A 24,645-nucleotide genomic window follows, 5' to 3' on the forward strand; every position below is an offset into this window, starting at 1 on the left:
ATTATAATCCATAATTATGTCCCCACTTGATGCAACAAATGCCTCGTTTGTAATGGGTTTTAATGTTTTTGTCTCGTCGCTCCGGCCGGGACAAGACATCATAATATGGTAAATAGGCGTAACATTTCTGTCACACGCTTGAGGTATTCGGCCAATAACAACGCACTGGATAGCTGGCCAATCACAGCACACCTCGCTTTTCAGACCGATGAGCTTTGTAAAAATCAGAAAGGCGGGGCATAGAGGAGCAACAATAATGTACATTATGTGGAAAATAATGTGTTTTTTTAACCTTAAACCGCATAAACATTTCATTACACCAAATACACAAAATAATGTTCTCTTTAGCAACATCATATGACCCCTTTAAGCAGAATACAACAGCATTTCACAGTTAAAGAAACTATATTCAATATACTGTTTGCATAAATTAAGAGCGAAACCCATAGTGTTAAGCATAATACTTAGACAGCCCAAAACCACATTAATAATAACAATTAGTATTACTATTGTCAACAACAAAACATAATTAATAATAATAAAACCAATATTATTAATAGTAATGCCTATTAATAATATCAATATTGCATATTCTGTTGTTGTTTGTCAAAAATCGGGAAGAAAATAAAAATCAGTTCTGCACAGCGGTTTCCAGACACTTAAAAATCAGTATGTTATCAGACCTTAACAAAAAATAGATTGATCTTTCGAACAGGAGCTGTTAAACAGAAATGACCTTAACGATTTAAAAAGTGTCTAATCAAAGGAGCAAGACTGAATCAAAACAAAATGAAAAGCCAAATGAAGGCCACGCCCCTTTCAACGACGTCACGTCATGTAAGTAACACGTAACATCTCTGTGTAAGAGCGGACACGCTGTAAACCTGCAAACAATCACTCATCGGCTACTCTAATTGTCCGGCACGAATATTTATGTGTTTAAGCATATTTCTAAAAGTTTATGAATGTATTTATACCGACAGGTTGATATGTAGCTGACATTAGCCGTTTGTTTACATTCGATTTCTTTCACTCACCTGTCCACAATCTGCTGCATCACAACCGCTCCCTCTTCTGCCATATGTACATGAGTCCACGCACTTAATTAATGACTGAACACTAAAGTATGACAATGTTTCAATATTGTAATAATGGAGATTTAATCGCCAGGCCGCAGTGAATCTTAACGCCGTGTTAAACACGCGTATGAGCGTCTAACTGTCATTAAGCAACCGCTGGAATCCGATTATAAACCAGCGAGACTGGTTATTACAAACCGATCTGTTAATGAATTCTCATAAATGTCAGTAATTCCAGAAACACGCAGCGACTCCGTTGACTGCGCGTGAGAAAACGCGAGCGAACGCAACAACGCGCTTGTGCGAGCGTTAACTTGACTCTCGCGAGAGCACAGGTGCACCCTGGGACGTGTAGTCTTCATGTCATGTAGCCAAAAATATCAAAATTTATGGTCTGGCAGAGGCAGGCAGCCTAGAGCAAGAGGGACTACGCCTGCTGGAGCAGCATGAAGATACATATTTGGCTTCAGAATACCTCGTACTGTGGTAAGGAGAGTCAACATATTGCAGTACAATTTATAAATGGTTTGACTGCATTTTATTTAACATGACAGAGCAGAAATAACAAATATGATTAGTGAGAGCTTCAGTCATTTCCCATTTCATATAGCATATGGTTAGGTAATTATGTGGTGTTTGTTTACTGCTGATGTGTTTTGATTTTGATCCTTTCTTTTGTTCGTTTTGCTTTTATTGGCTTCATGAGACTTGAAGTGACAAGCATCTTCTGCTGTTTTCTGTCAAATGAGCTCTACTATTCTCCTATAGGAAAATGCCTCATAATTGACCCACATTGAAAAGCTTGGCCAGTTGGTTACTCCTGGTCAAATTCAATCACTTTTTGCATTCTATCCTATTTTCTGTAAGTCGTTAACTTAGGCTTATTAGTATCAGTTAATGAATAGCTATCTTAGAGCTGTAATTCACGTTCATTATTTCATAAATAAATTCCCATTATGACAGGAGCAGTGAATATGAAGCCAAGTGGCAGATTTGAATGTTAATTTTTATATTATCTTGAGATTTGATATAATACAATCTTGATTGTGCCTACAACCTTTTTAAAGATTTTAAATGATCAATTAAAGATCGTTTTGTTATGCATTTAAACATTGTAACTGTCACAAAATCTGACTTAATAATGAGTTATAAAACGGATAGGTCTTGTCCTGGCTTCTGAAGCATTCCGTCGTGTTAAAATCCCTAATATATCAACAGCTATGACACACAACCTGTTCATCATATCACTGCGCAGCTCCTATAGCATATCGTTTTTGTCACATATATAAACGTTCTGTTATGTCAAGTATATCTTCTATCATAAGGGGGCTATACTTTGTTAAATAAAACAATATATATATTTTTTAAATTGTGTCTTTCATATTTTAATTGGCTTATATAAAGGCCAACCCCTCAGGACCTAAATATATTGTAGCCTAAAGGGCTGAAAAAGGGTTAAACTGTGATTTGCATGTTATAATATATTATAAGCTTTACAACATGACATATAGTGCTTTTGATGGCTGTGTTGACCGAAAAACTACAATTCCCACAATCCCTCAGTGCATCAGCCATGCGCCGCAGTCAATCAGCTGTTGAGGCGACTGCAGAAGGGCTGCTCATCTGTCATATCAAAACCCGGGCGAGACTAACAGAAATAGCCTTATTTACAGAATCCCAAAAGGTGAACGATAAGGTAAAGTCTGATTCATGCACAGCAGGAAAAACGAAAGCAAAAGAAAACAACTCATCAACCCATCAGATGCATGTTATGTGTGTTTAATAATAGCTACTATGAGTTGTGTGCGGCGGGTTAAAGTGCTGGATTTGATTTCTGTCCCTTTCCAGTAACCCGGTGCATTCTAATATACATGCATGTGTTGTGACGGTATAAAGCAATATTATTCACTGTCTTTTAGATGGTCAGCGCGTGCTCTGAAGTGATGATTTGTATAATGACCTTGAATATGCAGCTCTAATGCAGCAAAACGAGGATTAACGGACGGAATATTTGGCAGAAACGCTCTTCATCTTGTTACGATCGTCTATTCTGATTCAAATTTGATTAAAGCTTGAGTTCATAAATCCAGCAGTCTCGCTGAAAGTGTCGCATTCTCGGCCTGTTTTTCATGGGAGTATATTTGGCATCGTAGAAACCAAGGTATGTAGAAATCGATGTACTTTTTCCATATGGTTGAGTAAAATATCTCTCGGCTCGATCTGTTTTGCATACAGAAATGGCATGCAGGCTAGACCTTCATAAAATAGTTTTTAAAAAATCCATGAGACATAATTCCTAAAGGGTGCAAAATAGAGGGTATGTCACATTAAGTGTGATACAGGCAGACTAACAGCCGTGATGTGAAAAATAATAATAATAATAATAATAATAATAACCTCCCGAGCTTTTGGGATTTCTGTTGCGTAGATGTTTTGTGCAGCATTGCTGGGTGTAACCCAAGATCCTGCAGCAAATATAACCTAGTTGCTGAGCTGTGCCATGGACTGTTGTACACCAAGTCAAAATGTCAGAACGCTTTGCAAACTTATGCTTAGAACCGTGCATGGTTTTTATTTTTATTGCATTTTAGGTTTAGAGAGCTAGATGTGTAGGCGACTTTACTGAATGTATAAATAGGCTACACAAAAAAGATGAGATGCTAAATAATTTGCACTACATACATTACAATAAATAGTTACATTTGTGAGAACAAACAAGATATAAACTCGTTTGACACTATTGTGCACAAAAGTTATTGCACATTATATTGTATAGGGATTAAGTCACGTGAAGTATCAACTTGTATTCTATAATGCATTGAATCAACTAAATGAATTACTACTCGCACCCAGTAGTGTTTTATTGATTTATTTAGTCATTTATTAGACGCTTTTATCCAAAGCGACTTACAAATGAGGACAACAGAAGCATTCAATTGTAGTACTCCTTACAATAATTCCCAAACTAAAAGCTGAAACTTTATAAATGCTACCTATACACATTTTCAAAATAAAGAGATTAAATAAAAACGACGAACGCATAACAGCAAAATTTCAAAACTTAACATTTCAGTGAAAAACAAAAAAAAACCAAGCTAGAAACAATTCAAAATATTAAAGAGCAAACGGTATGAGAGTACAATAATGATTAATGAAGAAGAAAAAAAAAGAAAAGAAAAGTGAAGTCTTATACCAAATGACTGTACACACTTAAAAGTAACTTCTGCAAACCTCTTTTCCTCGTATGTTTATGCGATTAAACTCGCGTCTCTTTTAACCTTGCTGAAGGACGCGGCTGTATTTATTGACGTATGCTAATTAAGGGGCGGGGCTTGTGGGGAAAAAAACTAAAAAACTACAGGAACAAGAGTCGGTTTCTCGTTTCTGTCTGGAGTTCCGGTGAGAGAAAAACAAGACGTGGCGAAAATTGCTGAATATCGGTGACCTCCGAGCTTTTCTCTCCTTTATTCGTGTTGTGAGGGGGACAAAAGCGGAGTACAGACAGACCCCCGATAGCTACATGGCTGATCAGGGGCTCATTAATAATAAAACTCCCAGCCCGATCGCTGTGATCAATAATAACTGATCATCTGTTTCAGCTCAAAACATGCAGGATGATTTACTGATGGACAAAAGCAAAGCTCAGCCCCACCAGCACCAAGAGCCGTCAAATACAGAGCCTCCATCCACCCCGACCCCCTCCGAGCCCCCGGTCCCGGACGAGCAGAACCACGTCGGTCACTCCGAGCGGGTCGCCATGGAGTCTCCGGTGTTACCGGGTTTGGGTTTCTCTCAGGATTCCTCTCTCTCGCCGTCGTTCGGCAGCACTTGGTCCACCAACACCGTAGACGAAAGCTTTTTCCAAGGGATTCCGTCGGTAAACGGGACGATGCTTTTTCAAAACTTTCCCCATCACGTCAACCCGGTGTTCGGAGGTCATTTTTCCCCGCAGATGAGAAGGTCTCCGCTGAGTGTGAACCAGAGGAACCCCTACAGCCACCAGACGCTCATCAATAAAGTGTCCGCATCGTCCGCTTCTTCGTCCGCCTGGAATAACCATCAGAACGCGGTGTGGAGCTCCGCGGCGAACCCCTGGAGCGGCAGAGACCCGCGGAGAGCGCTCGGGCTCGGCGTCCCGTCTCCGCTCAACCCCATCTCCCCGACGAAGAAGCCCTTCCCGAGCAATGTCATCGCGCCCCCGAAATACCAGAGACCCGGAGCCCTGCAGAAACCCTGGATGATCTCCGAGCCTCCAGAACCCTTCCGAACCGACAACAGCAACAACATGCTGCCATTTCAGGTGAGATTATTTTGTATATAAACATAGGTGTGTAATGCGTTACAATAGGACATAATAAATTGTTTATCCGTGTGTTATAATAGGAATAAAACTTTAAATTTTTTTTATATATGTACATTTTTATAGAATGCATGAATATAATGGTAAATAATATGATAAATAATGCATAAAAGTATTCATAAAATAATATCATCTGCATTTAAAAGTCGTAAAACATAAGTTATAGACTTAATTGATCCTAAAACGTCATTTATAGACATCATAATAATCATACAACTATTTATAGATGTAATAAAACACTGCAGATTTAGTTTTTTTTTTTTTTTCATGTATTGAATGAAATTACTATGTGGCCACATTTCTACAGCTGAGACCCGAAACCTCTTTATATACTTATAATTCACAGAAATGCCAATTATTCTGATATCTCTCATGTGTTTATCTGACTGTAAGGACGAGTTGTTTTGAATTATTTTCCAGCTGTTTCTATAAATGTCACTGTAAGGTGGAAGGGTTCAAATTCCCATCAGAGGCTCTCCTGCAGCTGGTTTAGGGGCGTTTAAAGGGAACACCACTCGAATCTGATTGGTGCTTGTTGAATGAGGGGGCGGGGCCTGTACTGGCTGTCATGAACGGAAGCACTGCATACTGTTGACACAGTGATATTCTCAGATATTATTATTATCATCTCAATTCTTAAGAATGTAAAACCATTATCGGATTCTGCTGTGTTACAGTGTTTTTCTCCATAATTGTGAGAAATTATAATGCTCATGAATGTTGTTGTTTTTTTGATGAGTCATGCACACTGATAAACAGAGTTTGTTTATATTGCACTTTGTTAATGTTAATGAACTTCAGTAAAAACTTAGTGAACCGAATCAATTCTAAATTGAAATTTGTAGCAAAAGTACTGAGCACGAGAAGCAATTAAAAGAGTAATTCATTTTATTTGCATTTCTTTTTAGAATGCAGCTTTTGCCTTTGAAAAGCTTGATTTTGATTGAGCCTGTGAGGTTCATCTGCTTGTAAATGGATCATTTCTGATTTCAAATATCTTTGTGGATTTTGTAAATATTTTGAATTGATTTGTTTGAATCTCTGTGTTCCTAAATAAACTGCATTAGCTTATATCACCAATATCACCATTTCCATTCAAACTTGGGCAAAACCATATTAGCTGACCACTAGTGTTTTTTTGTTGTTGTTTTTTTTACATCAAAAGTGTTATTTTAAGTTTGATTTCGTGCACTTATGCCCACAATGCTGTCAGTTTCCTGATATTGTAGATCAGTTTTGTCATCATTACGTGAATGTCTGCAATGCATACAATACCCTCATTAAAAACTAATCAAGGGCGTTTCATGCCTCCATTGATGTAAAGTAAATAAAGCAAACTAAACAATAAAACAAACTTAAAGTATTTGACAGACAACAGTTTAGGAATATATACAGTTTATAGTTTAGTAGGTAAATTATATAAGGTATGCAAGCAGGCTGCCACAATACAAGTGGGGTGTGTGTGTGTGTGTGTGTAGTTGTTTAATGCTGAAATATGTGTGGCTCGTGTCTGATAGTGACTGAAGTGAAGAGCTCAGCGTTTTGATTGCTCATGATTTTCACAAAGTGGGCAGATTTTTATCTGGAACCTGAGAGGGGAAATATCGCTTTTCGAATGCTCAGCCAGTTGCATGACAATGGGCTCGATGTGCAAACAATGTGCTTCCCTCGGTTGGCCTCTGCCCACTGCTGTATTCATCCACACACTTTCACCAGCTCAGTCTCTCTGTCACTTTTTCTTTGTTCTCTTGCACATTGCCATTGACTTGTTTAATTGCATACAGTCATCTCACCTGATTAGTGTTCTACATTGTATTTTGATTGAGCCTGTGAGGTTCATCTGCTTGTAAATGGATCATTTCTGATTTCAAATATCTTTGTGGATTTTGTAAATATTTTGAATTGATTTGTTTGAATCTCTGTGTTCCTAAATTAACTGCATTAGCTTATATCACCAATATCACCATTTCCATTCAAACTTGGGCAAAACCATATTAGCTGACCACTAGTGTTTTTTTGTTGTTGTTTTTTTTACATCAAAAGTGTTATTTTAAGTTTGATTTCGTGCACTTATGCCCACAATGCTGTCAGTTTCCTGATATTGTAGATCAGTTTTGTCATCATTACGTGGATGTCTGCAATGCATACAATACCCTCATTAAAAACAAATCAAGGGCGTTTCATGCCTCCATTGATGTAAAGTAAATAAAGCAAACTAAACAATAAAACAAACTTAAAGTATTTGACAGACAACAGTTTAGGAATATATACAGTTTATAGTTTAGTAGGTAAATTATATAAGGTATGGAAGCAGGCTGCCACAATACAAGTGGGGTGTGTGTGTGTGTGTGTAGTTGTTTAATGCTGAAATATGTGTGGCTCGTGTCTGATAGTGACTGAAGTGAAGAGCTCAGCGTTTTGATTGCTCATGATTTTCACAAAGTGGGCAGATTTTTATCTGGAACCTGAGAGGGGAAATATCGCTTTTCGAATGCTCAGCCAGTTGCATGACAATGGGCTCGATGTGCAAACAATGTGCTTCCCTCGGTTGGCCTCTGCCCACTGCTGTATTCATCCACACACTTTCACCAGCTCAGTCTCTCTGTCACTTTTTCTTTGTTCTCTTGCACATTGCCATTGACTTGTTTAATTGCATACTGCACGATTATGACAAAAATCATAATTGTGGATTATTGCCTTGAAATTGTAATTGCGATTTATTAGTTAAGATTATCACAATTTACATTGAATGATGTTTATACCATTGTTTGATTCAACTTCATGCCGTATTTTTATATGAAAATAAACAAGCTGAAAACACTAACTGAAAAACCTTTAGTGCTTTTCTATAGTATTAAGCCTCAAATGTCAACTATACATCGGATTGGTTTCTTCTTTAAATTATAAAAAAGTCCAAATATAAATGGTATTATAGTGTTATACTAAAACTAAAATTAAAACAATGGAAAAACCCTTAATATGTAGAAAGAAAAAAAAAGCATCTTAAGAACTCAGAATAACATAAGTGGACTTTGAATGATTAATTGCCGCTTTGAACGATTACGTAATTGTGGCATCCATAATTGTAATCGCGATTAGAAATTTGATTAATTGTGCAGCCCTAATATGTATATATATATATATATATATATATATATATATATTTCTAGTCATGTATGGACCAGTGCTATTTTAGTATTAGTTATATATTGTTATAGTATTTATTAATATTTTGACCTTTTATTTTTATAATTTCAGTTTTCATTTTAATTTTAGCATAAGTTTTAATAATTTTGTTATGTGCTTTTGTAATGTTTTAATTATTTATTTTGCTACTATTTTTTATTTAACTTTGTTTTATTTCCATTTCTCTCATTTTAGAACTTTAACTTATTAGTAGCCAAAGAACATTTCTAATTTTCAATTGTTCTAATGCGCAAAAGTTTTATCTTAATATTAGATTTATATTTAGTTTTATTTCAGTTAACAAAAAATGATTTTTAATATATATATATTTTTTTTTTTTTTTTGTGGTAGTTGATTTCAGATTTACCCATCCATAAATGACATAAAAACAAAACAAAAACTGTGGTTGGTCACTACATATCAGTCAGATGGTTTCTTCTTGTCTATGTGGGTGGGTTTTTGGTCAAAATAAGCTACAGAAGTGTAGAATGTTGCAGTTCAACACTAAATGCATTCATAAAATTGCTACTGAACAGTGAAAAACATGTAGGAGACATTCAAAACTATTTCTGGCATCCAGTTTGTGGGTGTTTGTTAGATCTGAACGTGGCCCTATAACCTCAGGGCTGATGCTAATTTGAAAGACTGTGAAATGGTGGTAGAGTGGCTCATCTCTAACTTCTGACCTTTGACCCAGTCCTTCTGTCTTTCAGGAACGGAATCGACCCTTTGACCCATTCAACTTGCAAACTTTGGAGAATTCCTTAATGGACATGATTGGAACAAACCATGACAAAGGTAAACATCACCCTGCTGCTGGCCCACCAGTGACTATCGCTGATATTATATGGAGGAATCATTTTGCAGGTTAGGACTATTTATATATCCATGCTTCTGTCTTCTTTTAGCCTCTAAAGATTCAAAGCACTTGGCTTCAATTATGGTTGTTTCTTTTGGTATATTCTTTCAGTAATTGTTGCAAAATATTGCATAAATATTTTAAATAACATAATACACACTACTGTTCTAAAGCTTGAGGTCGTTAAATGTTTGTTTTAAGTACTTTTGTTGAGCAAGAATTAATTAAATTGATCAAACTGACAGTAAATACATTTACAATGTTTTCTATTTCAAATAAATGCTAAAATATTTAGCAGCACAACTGTTTTCAACATTAATAATAAGAAGAAATGTTTCTTGAGCAGCAAATCAGCACGTTAGAATGATTTCTGGAGGATCGTGTGACACTGAAGACTGTACTCACGTCAATTCTTCCATAATTTTGATCAGTACCATATTCAGTGATTCTGCACAGTCCATTTGCTGAAGGGAAAGTTTAGAAGCTTCTGGGAAATTCTGTCATATGATGTTTTTAGATCACGCTAGTGTCTCATGGGACATCATGAGAGATGGCTTCCCTCTTGTAGACAATGGTAGCGTGTAAAACAGGAGGAGAGGGAAATAGTTTTTATGTGCTGGATGCATGGAGAGTCACATCAGGGGCCCCGTCTCAGATGCAGAGCTGTTTTTTTCAGATTTCGGTCGGAGAATAGCTGTGAAGAGCTTCATTGTGGGAATAGATGTGGGTCAAATGTGTCTGTGAGAATGAATCTGGCAGTTACAGGATCTGAATTCTTGAGTGATCACCCCTGGAAAGGTAGAGCAGAAAATCCTGACCGACTACCAGACAACCTGGCGAACTGCTCAGGTGAGCAGGTGTTAGTAATGTAGACTACAGACAGAAAAAAGACGGCAAAAATATTTGTATCAAACCCATCTTTCTTGGAACTTCTAAAGTCCTTTCCAAACGTTTCCAATTAAATTTCCAAAGAAACCTGTTCCCATCCTGGATCTGCATGTGCAATGCATGCAATAGTGCTTGTGTTTCTTATGGGAACTGCGTTCAGTCACTGCAATTTCGGCATCTGCTTGTCATGACATTGATGTTGTTGTTGATCAGGTTACAAGAGGTCATTAGCAGATCAATCAGTCTGTTGTTTTTCTTTAAACTTTGGTTTTCTGGTATGAAACGGAAATTTTGATAATCTTTTCTTCCCTATTGTGATTAATATCCAAGTAAAATGGGGGTGGTTGGGTAGTTGTGGGTCAAATGTGTCTGTGAGAATGAATCTGGCAGTTACAGGATCTGAATTCTTGAGTGATCACCCCTGGAAAGGTAGAGCAGAAAATCCTGACCAACTACCAGACAACCTGGCGAACTGCTCAGGTGAGCAGGTGTTAGTAATGTAGACTACAGACAGAAAAAAGACGGCAAAAATATTTGTATCAAACCCATCTTTCTTGGAACTTCTAAAGTCCTTTCCAAACGTTTCCAATTAAATTTCCAAAGAAACCTGTTCCCATCCTGGATCTGCATGTGCAATGCATGCAATAGTGCTTGTGTTTCTTATGGGAACTGCGTTCAGTCACTGCAATTTCGGCATCTGCTTGTCATGACATTGATGTTGTTGTTGATCAGGTTACAAGAGGTCATTAGCAGATCAATCAGTCTGTTGTTTTTCTTTAAACTTTGGTTTTCTGGTATGAAACGGAAATTTTGATAATCTTTTCTTCCCTATTGTGATTAATATCCAAGTAAAATGGGGGTGGAAAAATGTAGGGTGGAACTTGATATTGTCCATTGGGAATTGTTTTGTTGGATTGTTGTCGTTTATTAATTGCATGACTTAAAAATAAAAATGTGCATGAATAAATAATTTATAACACAGCAGTATTCCATAAAAAAATAAGAAATGACAATTTTGATTTCATGGTTACATTAAAGGTTACATTTCATGGTCATATCATTGTTGATTTTTTGCCTTCAAAACTGTATTATGAACACAAACTAACAGTAAGTCAAAATATCATCTCAAGTTTTATCTGTTGATATTAAACCAAGTACCCTCATTTCACATGTGAGCAGGACCGGATTTACCTCTTTTCGTGACATAGGCAAAACAAATTTTTGGGCCCCCCTTCCCTATTAATATAATAGGCCTTTCATTAGCTACCACCCAAGCAAACAAAACTATTTCTTAATCCGTGGAAACCGTTACAGTGTTTTCTATCGCAATAAGCGCTTGCGTTCAATTAATAAAAACCAATGTAGTTTGAGAACTGAGAAAGACCATTCCATGTGCAGCGTCGTGGCCACATAACAACTTCAGGAGTTCATTATCGCTCTAATAATTTTAACGGCCTGGAGTCACAACCACACATCAAGACATTGTTAAGATGATTTATTTCAAGACATTTGTCATGTTTACGTCCTGAAATCTCGTGTGTGTTGAACTCATATTTGACGTATTTTACATAAACCTTCCGTTGCAAATTCCAAAACATCATTTTAGAGTTAATAACAGAGGCTTGAGCCATTGATATGCAGGCTAATGCAGTTATTAATGCAGTCTAACGCACTTGGAGAGAGAGAGAGAGATTAAGCGCGTGTGAATACGTGCGTCTGTGCGTCTCTCAGCAGTGTACAGCCTCAGCGTCTACTAATAACGAATCTTTAAGTTAAACTGCTTCAAGAACCTCCCTACTGAGAAAAGCCATGTAGCTTTTCAGCTGCGAAAATTGATAAATTTCCGGGGCAGCACTGACAAGTTTCTGTTCGCGTCTTTGTGTGTGTGTGCGCGTGTGTGCGTCTGTGAGAGAGAACGAGAGAAAGAAAGCCTTATTTCCGGAGCCTACATACAAAAAGGTAGAAGACATGGAAATACTTTGTCTTTTTTTTACCCTAGTGTTTGCTATATTTATTTGCTCAATGTCTTCTGGGGTTTTGGTTCTTTTACTGTTGTAGATAGCCCATAGTATAACAAAAATATTACATATCTCTTCATTGTGTTTGGGCCCCCCTGGACGAGCGCGCATAGGCACGTGCCTAGAATGCCTATGCGTAAATCCGGCCCTGCATGTGAGGGTGTTTAAAAATAAGTCTTAAAGGCACAGCGGCAAAGAATACTTGTTTATTTAAAAAGGGGGAGAAAGTAGGAGGAAAATGGTCATGAAAAACTAAATCATGACTATTTTTGGCACATAAAGCTTTATTGATCTATTTAAGTAGACCTTATGACATAGACAAATTATGTGACTTAAGAAAAATGATATGGCTTCTTTAAAGGATTTAAATGAGTAATAATTCACTCCGAAATTAAAATTCTGTCATCATGTCCTTCCCCTAATGTTGTTCCGAATTTGTATGGCTTTTCTTTCTTCATTGGAAATCACAATTGAAGATATTTTGAAGAACGAACAAACTGGACTTCACTGACTTTCATTGTATAGACAAAAAAAAGCATTTTTTTCAAAATATCTTCTGGCAGCATATTAATTTTTGGCTGAACGACTCATTTAAGTTTGCTCTCCCTCTAGGCTACAGCTGAAGTGGATGATTTTCTTGGTTTTGCTCCAGACGTCCTCAGGTCTTTGGTTCAAAGGGTCTTCTGAGGTGTTTTGGGCCTGTTCACACTTCTGTATCCACATGAATCCGGTTGAATGTGGAGGAAATGTTGTTTTGAAATGCAGAACAGAGTAATCTGCATCCAAACACAGTCTCTCACGCTTTCTGAGGTCCCAACATTGACACAAACACACACACACACAGTCACAAAGATGCCTTTGTGCAAGCACACGGACACAGATTTCTTTTGGACCTCTCACATGATCTGTCTTGTGTAACTGTGACCAAAGGTTTGAACCAAATCGGTTGTTTCCTACACGTCATGGGTTTTGAAAAATCATCCAAAGCTTGAGGTGACAGTCACAGCTTGGAAGCAACTGCAGTCTGATTTCAATAACTCAGCCATAATGATCAGACTGAGCTAGCCGATGAGAGGAATGTATTTGAGGATAATGTTTCTTCACATCTGCACAAAGCGGTTCCTCTCATTACAGTGAGAACTAGGAAACGTTTGACAGGGTGACCTGTAATCTGGGACGCTGAGGTCCGCTGGGTTCAGTCAGAGCTCATTTTGACCCTGTAGGCCAAAGTTGAGACGGTAGCTAAGATCATGATGCAAGATGTTTGTCAAGCGTAGGCTGGTGTGACTTTGAGCGTTGACGTTGATGAAAGTGTCTCATGGTTCACGGTTCAACTTGTCCCATATTGAAGGATAATATGTGCAAAGAGCGCAAGCCAAAATGTCTAATTTTACAAACAGTCACTCCTATTTGAGATTGTGTGTACGGACAATAAAATATCAGCCTTCATGCTGAAGGTTTTTCAGTTTGCTTAAATTATTAGTATTTTTTGATAAATTTGTATTAAACAGGGCTGCTGATGGATTTTAAAACGTAATACTAATTTCAATTAACATTTTTTTATATATTTTAATGCAATTAATACAGTCAGTTTCTTTTTTAGGAAAGAAAACTAACCAGTATTTGTAGAGTTAAATCGAACTTTTCGAAGTCAAATTGAATAAATGGCTTAAAAATAACATGAAGCTGAAACATATTATTGGTAACACTTTCAGTAAGGTCTCATTTTGTTAACATTAGTTAATGCATTAACTAACATGAACTAACAATGAGTAATATATTTTTACAGAATTTATCAACTTTTGATAGCGTTAATAATGTTCACACTCATGTTAGTTCACAGCGCATTTATTAACAAACAGATAACTTTTCACTTGGATGGTTTAGTAAATGTTGAGATTAACATTAACTAAGATTAATAAATGCTGTAGAAGTATTGTTCATTGTTATTGTTCATATAACTTTAAAATTAAACAATGGAACCTTATTGTAAAGTGTTACCATCATATTTAATTACATGTATCTTTGATTAGATTTAAAGTGATAGTTCCCCCAAAATTGAAAATGAAATAATTTACTCACCCGTCATTCCAAAACCATATGACTTGCTTTCTTCTGTGCAACACAAAGGAAGATATTTTGAAGAATGTTTCAGCATACAATAAATGACAAAGGTGACCAAAACAATATTAAACCCCAATGACTTTCATTGTATGGACAACAAAAACACTGACACATTTCTAGGGCCATATGGGTTCTGGACGAGATTGCGGCGTCCATTCATAAAAACGTAATTTACTCTATAGCGCAGAATGCCACGGAATTCGTCAATTTTGGACGAATAAATCAAAAGTAGCCACTGCCACTTAACTCGAATCGCGATATGAAATAGTGTCTGTGAATATTAAAATGCAAAAAGACGATTTAAATATGAATCCTGCATGTTTCACTTGCCTCTGTATGTATGAATGGCGGAAACGCGGTTTTGTTTACTACACAAATACTGAAGCACGCGTGATGCTGATTGTTGGATTTTACCTATTTTCAATTGCCAAAAAACAAATGTAGGTCACTTGGCATACAACATATGCTTATTGTATATAAAGAGGAATGTCTGAAGGACAAATAATGTTGAAACTTGAACCATATCTTTTTTTTTTCTCTCTATCAAAACAATTGCATTGAACATACCTATTTTAACTGACCTGTTTTCAGAAAATGTGTTACTAAATTCAGCTCATTATAAAAAAAAACACTAATGGAAGAAATGTGCCATTGAAATTTCTGAGGTTTTAATATAAACACTGTAGTTCACTATAGTTCTCAATACATATTGCAATTTACCTATTTTCAGGAAAGATATGAAATCAAATTGACTAAATTTTAGATTTCATGATGCATTGCATCATTTAGTCAATAGTTGTACTAAAACCATTGTCAGATGGAATATTTTTCTAATTAGGTTTAAGAGTTTAACGTATATTCCACGTGGTTTGAGACACAAGTTTTACGCCGTTTGTAATTGTGCCCTGTTGTTGAAGCTCCAAGTCCTCAGATGTTATTTTCTAACCTTTATTTTAAGCTGCTGTGTCGGGGGAAAAGATGGCTTATGTGTATCTGTCATAACAGGACTAGAAAGTCACCCTCTTTCATGTGGAATGAAAGACGCTGACATTTGCTTCCAGAGTTTAGGCATGATCAAAAAAAACGAGAGGGGAAAGGGAAATGCATGATTTGCATAACCATAGACCCCTGTGAGGAAATGTCAGGGGAACATGTTCGGCTCTATCTTTGAGGTGCCTCTTCCCTGTCAAAAGAATACAGATGGTTATCTTAAATGAATGTGAGCTGTAGTATGAGAATACTGGCAAATCCAGCTAAAACCAGCTTAAGGTGGTAGCTGTAGCATGGTAACTGGTTTCTAACAGGTCCAAGTTGTTCATTAGCTGGTCTAAATGTTTTTATGTGATTGACTAGCTAGAATGCCATTACCCGGCTGGGCTTGTAGACCATCTTGAACTTGAAGGTCTCAACCAGCTTGACCACTTTAACGGCCGGGACACACCAAGCCAACTTCAAAGAACTAGCGGTGACGAAAGCCGACGGTGTTGTCGGTAGCGTCGGACCAAAAAGCTGCACTCGAACACACCGCACAGACTACAGCTGACGGCAAACTAACACGTGTGTTCTGCGCATGCATGAGAGGAATTAACTGTCTATATCAGCAGCTATCAATAGTATATATTCGTCATTCAAAAGGAGAAACCGAAACAAAGATATACGAGATAAATGCAGATATACGAAACGTAAACAAAGCCGCGCTTGCTTACCATTTTGAATATCAGTAACGTTGATAACTTTAATCATTTTAAGCGGCTCATGTTGTTATGAAAACTTTCGACTCATTATGACTCTTTCGCTAAACTGAACATCCAATCAGAGCTCTCACTCGCGCCGATGGCCCCGACGCAAACTGCCGCCCGACGTGAGCCCGACGAGAGCCGACGAGGGGAACACACCAAACAAACTAACCCGACCGTCGCTCGCCGTCAGCCTGACGATAGCCAACGGCCAACGTCGGCTTGGTGTGTCCCGGCCTTAAGAGCCTAGTTAGGCCCTTTACCAAGATAGTCAACCACCTCATCCTTCTCCCTACCTGATGGTATTCATCTGGTGAACCTCACAATCCAGCTACCATTTAAAGCTGGTTTTATATTTTACAGAATGGTAATGTTCAAACCAGCAGAGTCTGTCCATTATGTCACTGTTGGGTCAGAAGAACTACATCTGCAGTCAGTTAGAGACGTGTTGGAGAGGAATGTATTCACCACTGACTCTTTTCCAGCTGTCTTGAAGTCTGAAACAAGACTCAGAATTACAGCCGCTCTGAAATAATTGTGTGCATCACTGTAATATTTCACAGGAAGTGCAAAATTATTGAATTACAGTAAGGTTATAGCTTTTTTTTGTTTAAATTTCTAGAAGTGTCTCCCTTTATCTGCTTGACCTCAGATTTGCTCATGCAAATTTTCCCACAATGTCTCTAGTGTTTAAACCAAATGCATGTTGGAAAGGAAGTATTTGTCCATTTCGTTTAGTACAAAGTATCTTGAGTTCCAGTGAAATTCAAAATATCTTCAAAACAAGATGAAAAAGCCAAATAGCATTAAATACAAGACTAAATTTAGTGAGTTTTATGCCAAAATGAATGGGGGGGAAAAACATGCACTTAAATTCAAGATGATTTCTCTGAAAATTCTCTGCATTATCGATTTTTGATTCCCAGGGTAAATTCAACTTCTTGTAGCAATGCCTAAAATACATATAAAATGTATGTTGAATGCACATTTACAGCTGTTCTGCGAAATATCACAGGTGAAATCCAGTCATTTCAATAGAAATTTCTTGAGTACGAAAAATTTCAGAGTTAGTCACATGAATTCACTGCTTGGTCTAGAAGTGATTTCTGTTTGAGCTGTGATTCATGCTTACACTACACTAATAGACAATTGACTTTTTTGCCCACAAAATGTTGGTAAATGTGACCACACCTTAAGTCGCTTTGAGTAAAAGCATTTTTCCAATGCATTAATGCACATGCAATCTTGTTTTTAGGACCTTTAGTTATATTGTCTGGAAAGCAAGAGAAAGAGACTGACTAGTAACATATTTTTGTTTATTGTTCGTGAGTATTGTTTGTTCAAAATGACTGAGCAGTGCCATTTAATTCAAATGACTATGTAATTGAAGCGTAGGCTTCCTTTAAAGGGCACAGTGCTGTTGATGAGATGAATCATGGGGCACTTCAAAGGTGTTGATGCCTTATGATTAAATCGTGTTCATTTAGAATCAACTTTACACCTTTTTATTAGTGTGCTTTGGCTATCATTGGCACATGTGCTGACGGTTGAGCTGCTTTGATTTGAATTATTGAGAAAATAGTCCAAATGTGAAGGATGTGCTCTCAGCACAGCTGCTGGTTCTCACCAGAGACGCTATATATAGCCCAGCACACTAGTCCGAACAACACATGCAAGCTGGGAAGCATGTGCCCCGTTCGTTCGTCTTGCAATCTCACAGAGCCAATACCTGTTGAAACCGCACCATTGCGCAAATTTCTCATGGTTTGGCATTATTATCTCATTATTTGGCATTGGTTAAAGCACTGGTTAAACCAGAGCATCTCTGGGATTCTCTGTGTGCTGTAGGGAAGAACTTTGCAAATATGACTTGCTTGCGACGGTTCAGAATTTGCATAAGACGCCGTCGAGGCTTGCTCACAGTGGTGGCACATTAGAGCTCTGATTCTGAAAATAAGTCAACAGCTGTTTTACAGCCATGCAAATTAACTCTTCATGTAATTACAGAGAATCCATGTATGTTTACTTAGCTATACTTGGGGAATGCATTTGTGCCTATATGTACGCTAATATGACAAAAATTTGGGGATATGTGTGAACGTCCTCATTTAGAAAACTATTCATAAATAGCAGTGTTGTAGTAGTAGTCAAAATAGTAGTCAAATGATTAATCGCATCCAAAATAAAAGTTTTTGTTTACATAATATGTGTGTGTGTACTGTGTATATTTAGTATGTATATATAAATACATAAACATGCATGTATATATTTAAAAAATATTTACATATATTTACTTATATATTTATATATAATTTATATTATATATAAATAATAAATATTTTATATATAAACAAAAACATTTTTTCTTAAATATATACATGCACAGTACACACATATATTATGTAAACAAAAACTTTTATTTTGGATGCGATTAATCATGATTAATCATTTGACAGCACTAATAAATAGATGTTTTTAATCAAAAAAATACAAATGCAAGTGTTTTATTCGCTAACTTGGGTTATAATTGAACTATAAGCACACTCTGTGTTAGCATTTTCCATTTCCATTTATTCATTTAGCAGACCTTTTTATCCAAAGCGACTTACAAATGATGACAGTAAACGCAATTAAATCAGAAAAAGAGCAACAATATGTACGTGCTGTGACAAGTCCTGGTTAGTCTAACACAGTACACGTAGCAAGGTTTTTTGTTTTGTTTTGTTTTTTTATAATAAATAAAAAGAAAAACAAGTAAATAGAATAGAAATAGAACAGAGAATGCTAGTGTTAGAACACTGTTTGTTATACAATGCAAGTACGCTTTGCATTCTCATCTATAACAGTTTTCTTGCTTTTAGTCCAAGTCTGTGAGCTTTAAAGAAATTGGTATCTTAAAATTCATCTGTACTCCTAAAAGTTCAAAAAAACAAGCAGAAATGGGTATTTAAAATCAGGAGAACTGGTTAAGAATATTGTTTTAAAAAGTTGGTTATTGTTATTGGTTAAAAAATTGTGTTTCAGGCCTTACATCTGATGTTTATGTCTGTTTGATGAATTAAACTCTAATAATAAGTGTCTAATATTATAAGTGTCATAAATCTCATGGTTTGTTTTTCTCATCTCTTTATAGGTCGCATGGGTCTCAACTTTCACCATCCAGTAGCTGAACACATATTACCACTGAACTGTGAGTATCTCTCTCTTACAATATCTTATTAATGCTGATGAACACGTTGCTTTTTTTTCAGATGAACAAAGTGTAGGATTTCTAAGACGGCAAATATATCTTGTTCTATATTCCCTCTTATTCCAATCTGCTGAGCCAAACTACTTTATATACACTACCGTTTAAAAGTTTGGGTTCTGTACGATTTTTTTGTTTTTTTATATTATTTAGAACCAAGTCTCTTATGCTCATTAAGACTCATAAATACAGTAAAACAGCAGAATTGTGTAATGTTCTTAACAGAAATAGTATTACAATATTATTAAGTTTTCTATTTGAATATATTTTAAAATGTACTTTATTCCTGTGATGCAAAGCTGAATTTTCAGCATCATTCCTCCAGTCTTCAGTGTCACATGATCCTTCAGAAATCATTCTAATACACTCTAAAAAAATGCTGGGTTAAAAAGGGACAAACCCAGCTATTGGGTTGTTTTGACCCAGCGGTTGGGATGTTTTGAACCCAACCGCTGGGTCAAAACAACCCAATAGCTGGGTTAAAACAACCCAATAGCTGGATTTGTTCCTTTTTAAGCCAGCGCTGGGTTATATTTAACCCAGAATTGTTGAGTGTATGCTGATTTGATGCCCAAGAAACATTTCTTATTATTAACAAATGTGAAAACGTTTGTGCTGCTTAATATTTTTGAAGAAACTTTTGGAACATTATACTATTTAATGCATACTTGCTGTTAAAAAAAAAATGTTTTACTGATCCCAAACTTTTGAATGGGAGTGTTAGTGTATGCTTGCACAGTGCCACTTTGAGTCTCCCCCTTGTGTCTGTTTCAGAATCTAATGTTTCATTTAATTTAGCAGTTTTGTTTACATCTCTTCTGCTATAATTAAATTGTGTTGTATTGTTAATATAGACATTATATTTCCCTTTTAATTTCCCATATCAGCCAATGCAAAACCCATTTCAGTCTTTTATTAGTGTCTTGTAGGCCCCAGTGCAATGTGCTGACCCTCTGTTTCCTTCTATGGTGCCACCAAACCGCACACATGAGCGTCTCCCCTGCTATGATTAGCTGCACTGAAAGCTTATACACACACCTCAGCGATTGGCGTATGGCCAGAGGAACAAACATGAAAGGGAGGAAACTCCAGGAGTGTTTTTACCAGGGTCACAGTGATGACTTGAGCTAATCGTGCTCATTAGCTTGATGGTTGTAGTTGGTATTTGCGTATCTGCTGTATGGCAGAGCTGGGTAGTAACTGATTACATGTAATCTGGATTATGTAATCAGATTCCAAAAACTGAGTACTTGTAATTAGATTATATTACATTTTAAAATACTCAAAACGTACTTTTTTATTGATTACATGATTACATATTATTCACACAATAGCAATAAATGATTCATCATTTATTGATTCTCCCTAATTCCTCTTTTTCATCTTTTAAATAGCCCACCTCTTATATACATTCAGAAAGTCTTCCAGTTTTGTGGATTTTGTCATTAGTCAGGTGGCTACACAGCATTCGACAAAAATCATTTCAGGTTTAAGAAGTGTTTCAACATTCCATCAACTACTGATGAGCACATAAATTTTTATTTGAATTATCACTTAGTAGGTTATTTAACCATGTATTTCTATGTCTTTGCAAGGCTTTTGTCTTTCAAACACATTAAAATGCACACATTTACGTTATTTCTTATTTACATGTAATGCAGGCATTCCCAAACTTTTTTTTGGTCATCTGAACCTCTTTCACCTAATATTTACTTGAAGTCCCCCTGATAATTAATAATAATACATTTTAAGTATCACATTTGCATGTTGTTGGTTAATGGTCACATGACATGCAGGTCAACAAATACAATATCTAAATGTAAATATTCATATTTAAAATGTAGTTTTAGTTACAATTTTAGTAATTTTGCTTTTGTATTACTATTTAGGTTTAATTTATTTTTATTCCAGTTTTAGTTCGGTTTCCATTTTTATTTATTTTCTTTTTACATGTAGTAATTTTAGTACTTCAACTAATCGAACATTAGAAATGTTGCCTTGGCAACTAGCTAAAATAAGTTAAGTTTATTCATGTTTAATGTTTATTAAGTGTTTTCAGCTTTATTACAGTTAGCAAAAATGTTATGATGAAAACCATAGTTTATATATTTGCAACTTTTAGTGGACCGAAAATGAACCCATTTTTGCATTTACATTGGCTTTAAAAGTGAATTTGTATGTGAATCACTTTGATTAGTGTCCTAGTTAACTGATTGCAAAAAAATGACTCAAACACATGACTTTATTCTTGTCTATACTGGGTGTAAATATGTTTATCCTGCCGCAGATTTAGCTGATTGGTCCATGTTTTCAAACTGACATTGATATGCTGTCCTGCATGTCAAAAGTTACTATTTTTAACTCAATACGGTGTCTTAAAAACATGTTAGTCCTGTTGTGAGATGCTGAGTTAGTGAGACATGCCGTAACGGCTTTAGACTTCTTATATCTAGTGCAAGAATACATAGTCAAGCACTTAAGAAATGCCTCATTATTTAGATTTTTTTATTTGTGAACACCACCCTCACATCTTTATACTAGAACCGATCTGCACAAGTAGATTTTCTCATTATAATCTCCTGATGGTCTGGGTCCACACACACATTAATCCATCTATAAAGCAAAACTGGCTGGTGTTCATTTCACACCATGTTTAGAGAACAGAGTTTTGATTCTCAACCAGCTCCATGTTCTTGTTCTGTGTCCCAGAGTGTCAAGGATGTGTGTGATATGCTGTGACTTGTATTAAGAATCAGCCCGAGGGACTTCCACCAGTTGGGGTTTCTCACTCTTAAGTGTGACAGTGGTTATTCTTTACAGAAAGAGAAACTGCTGTATCACTGTAACTTTCCTTTTTCTTGCTGCCCTACAGTCACTTCTCAAATCCCACTGAGGAACAAATACCCGTCCGTCTCTCTGGGTGTGTGGTGACTCACTCTAGACACAGTAGCTTTCTACTTTTCTTTGTTGCTAGGGGTATGAGAGCACCTGACACGCCAGTTAGACATCTCTATGTACGCAGTGACTACAGACAGTTTTAATGAAAACCCAAAAAGTGAGACGCCACAGAAATGAGAACAATAGCTCCAGCTCGGAAAATGTCATGCATTTGGAGCAGTTCTCACTTTAGACCCGACTACTTCAGGATATTGTCAGTTTTTTTTGTTTTTTTTAGAAATTAATATATATTTTTTTAAATATAAATTAATATAATTCTGCAAAGATGCCTTAAATTGATTAAAAACATTTTTTAAACTAAAAAAAAAAGAGTTTGTTTCCGCAGTTTCCACGAAAATATTAAACAGCATAACTCTTATGTTTCAGCTCTACCATCACAGGAATAAATAACATTTTAAAAGATATTAAAAGGGTCATATGATACGATTTCAATTTTTCCTTTCTCTTTAGTGTTACAAGCTCTTGGTGCATAAAGCAGATCTGTAAAGTTGCAAAGACTAAAGTCTCAAATCCAAAGAGATATTCTTTATAAAAGTTAAGAGTCAACCACGCCTACCTAAAACGGCTCGTTCTAGCACGCCCCCACATGTCTATGTCACAATGTGGGAAGATTTGCATAACACCGCCCAAATGTTCACGCAAAGAAAGAAGGCATAACTTTTATTCTCACTGTAGTATTGTTGCCACCGCCATGTCGTGAAGGCTCTGTGTGTTTCGTTGTGAAAGCGAACCTACTTATATATGATATCCGCTTCGTCATGCCTAGAGCTGATCTGTGCTGGTCGCTGAGGAAATACATCAATACCTTGCGCAAAACGCTTTCACTGTGGACGAAGCGGAGTCCAGCCCGGGGTCGTCACATGTGGTTGCCGCAAGCCGGCCGTCCGCCGCTCACTCAAGCCCGCCGTGTGTGACGCTGTGTGTTTCGTTGTGAAAGTGAAACTACTTTGTTTGGTCTTCCAAAAGAGGACACGACTAGAAATCAGTGGTTAAGTTGAATTTACAGCACTGTTCCAGAACAGTTCAACCCAAATATTCAGATGTGTGCAGCGCATTTTATGGAAGACTGTTTACTGATCCTGGTAGAGTAGACTACAATGCCGGCTGTTCTGACTCACAGACTGTAAGTACGTGTTCATATTTAAAGAATTTGCCATTGCCTTTGATTTGATTTGCCTGATGATTCAAACGTGAGTTTTGAGCAGTGTAGAGTAGCGCTTGTTGTTTGTAATTTCTCCGATCACAAATGCAGACATGGTTTTATGTTTACGCGGCGCGATGCGATGCAACGCAACGCGTAAAAAGACAGTATAAATCATTATAATCCGTAATTATGTCCCCACTGGATGCAACAAATGCCTCGTTTGTAATGGGTTTTAATGTTTTTGTCTCGTCGCTCCGGGACAAGGCATCATGTAAAAATCGACGTGTTTCAGAAAGGCGGGGCATAGAGGAGAAACAATAATGTACAGTATGTGGAAAATAATGTGTTTTTTGAACCTTAACCCGCATAAACACAAAATAATGTTCTTTTTAGCAGCATCATATGACCCCTTTAAAACAGAAAACAGTTATTTAACATATATAAAAATAAAAATCTAATGTATTTTTAATTTGATAATTTTATAACATTTAAAATTAACTATTTGGAACCAAAAAAAATTTTTTTGCAATAAAATTTCCTTCAGATCTTTGTGCCATTTAGATTTGTTGGATTGTGTGGATTTGTTTTTCCATTAGCTAGCAATAAACACGTCAACTGTTTAACTAATTGTAACTTGAACAGGAAGATTCTGTTCACCTGAAAGAGAAACTATCTATAGAAAAACCATGACCATGATCTCTTGCGGCAATGCATACTAATATTGCCTTACGAAGTGTTTCATATGCAACGACAAGTGAAAACAAGCTTGAAAAACCCTCTGTCTGTCTCTCTCCCCCTTCTTTCTGTCTGTCCCCTCTGTCATGTCCCTCTTTCTCTCTCTTCACCCGTCTCTCTGCTCTCGAACAGCCAGGAGCTATGGTCGCAGAAGAGGTAACCTGTCGCCTTCTTTATGTTTGTGCTCGCAGAAATGACGGTGCTTTTGCTCGGGCTGAAATCGTCGTTGGTTATAAGGGTCACTGGAACATGGGGGGGGTGGGGGTCATAATATCATAATATCTGCTTCATTTGTGCAGTGATTGCATTAA

General features: G+C 36.6%; 1 protein-coding gene across 6 annotated transcripts in view; it reads left to right on the top strand.

Annotated features, from left to right (window-relative positions):
* Positions 1 to 1,469: 1,469 nt before the first annotated feature.
* LOC107586080 (cytoplasmic polyadenylation element-binding protein 3-like) overlaps positions 1,470 to 24,645 on the top strand; it is a 38,975-nt gene continuing 15,799 nt past the window's right edge. Inside the window, exons 1-5 of one of the 6 annotated variants that reach the window (XM_016273301.1) lie at positions 1,470 to 1,565; positions 4,679 to 5,379; positions 9,339 to 9,492; positions 19,384 to 19,440; positions 24,467 to 24,490. In XM_016273301.1, coding sequence (XP_016128787.1) covers positions 1,526 to 1,565; positions 4,679 to 5,379; positions 9,339 to 9,492; positions 19,384 to 19,440; positions 24,467 to 24,490 — 976 coding nt within the window. In that variant the 5' untranslated portion in view covers positions 1,470 to 1,525. Of the gene's footprint in view, positions 1,566 to 2,657; positions 2,776 to 2,909; positions 3,241 to 4,678; positions 5,380 to 9,338; positions 9,493 to 19,383; positions 19,441 to 24,466; positions 24,491 to 24,645 lie in introns of those variants that run through there. The other 5 variants (XM_016273306.1, XM_016273303.1, XM_016273304.1 and 2 more) reach the window with 5 other exon arrangements.

This window comes from Sinocyclocheilus grahami, unplaced genomic scaffold (assembly GCF_001515645.1).
Source record: "Sinocyclocheilus grahami isolate Dianchi unplaced genomic scaffold, SAMN03320097.WGS_v1.1 scaffold77.1, whole genome shotgun sequence".
Classification (NCBI taxonomy): domain Eukaryota; kingdom Metazoa; phylum Chordata; class Actinopteri; order Cypriniformes; family Cyprinidae; genus Sinocyclocheilus; species Sinocyclocheilus grahami.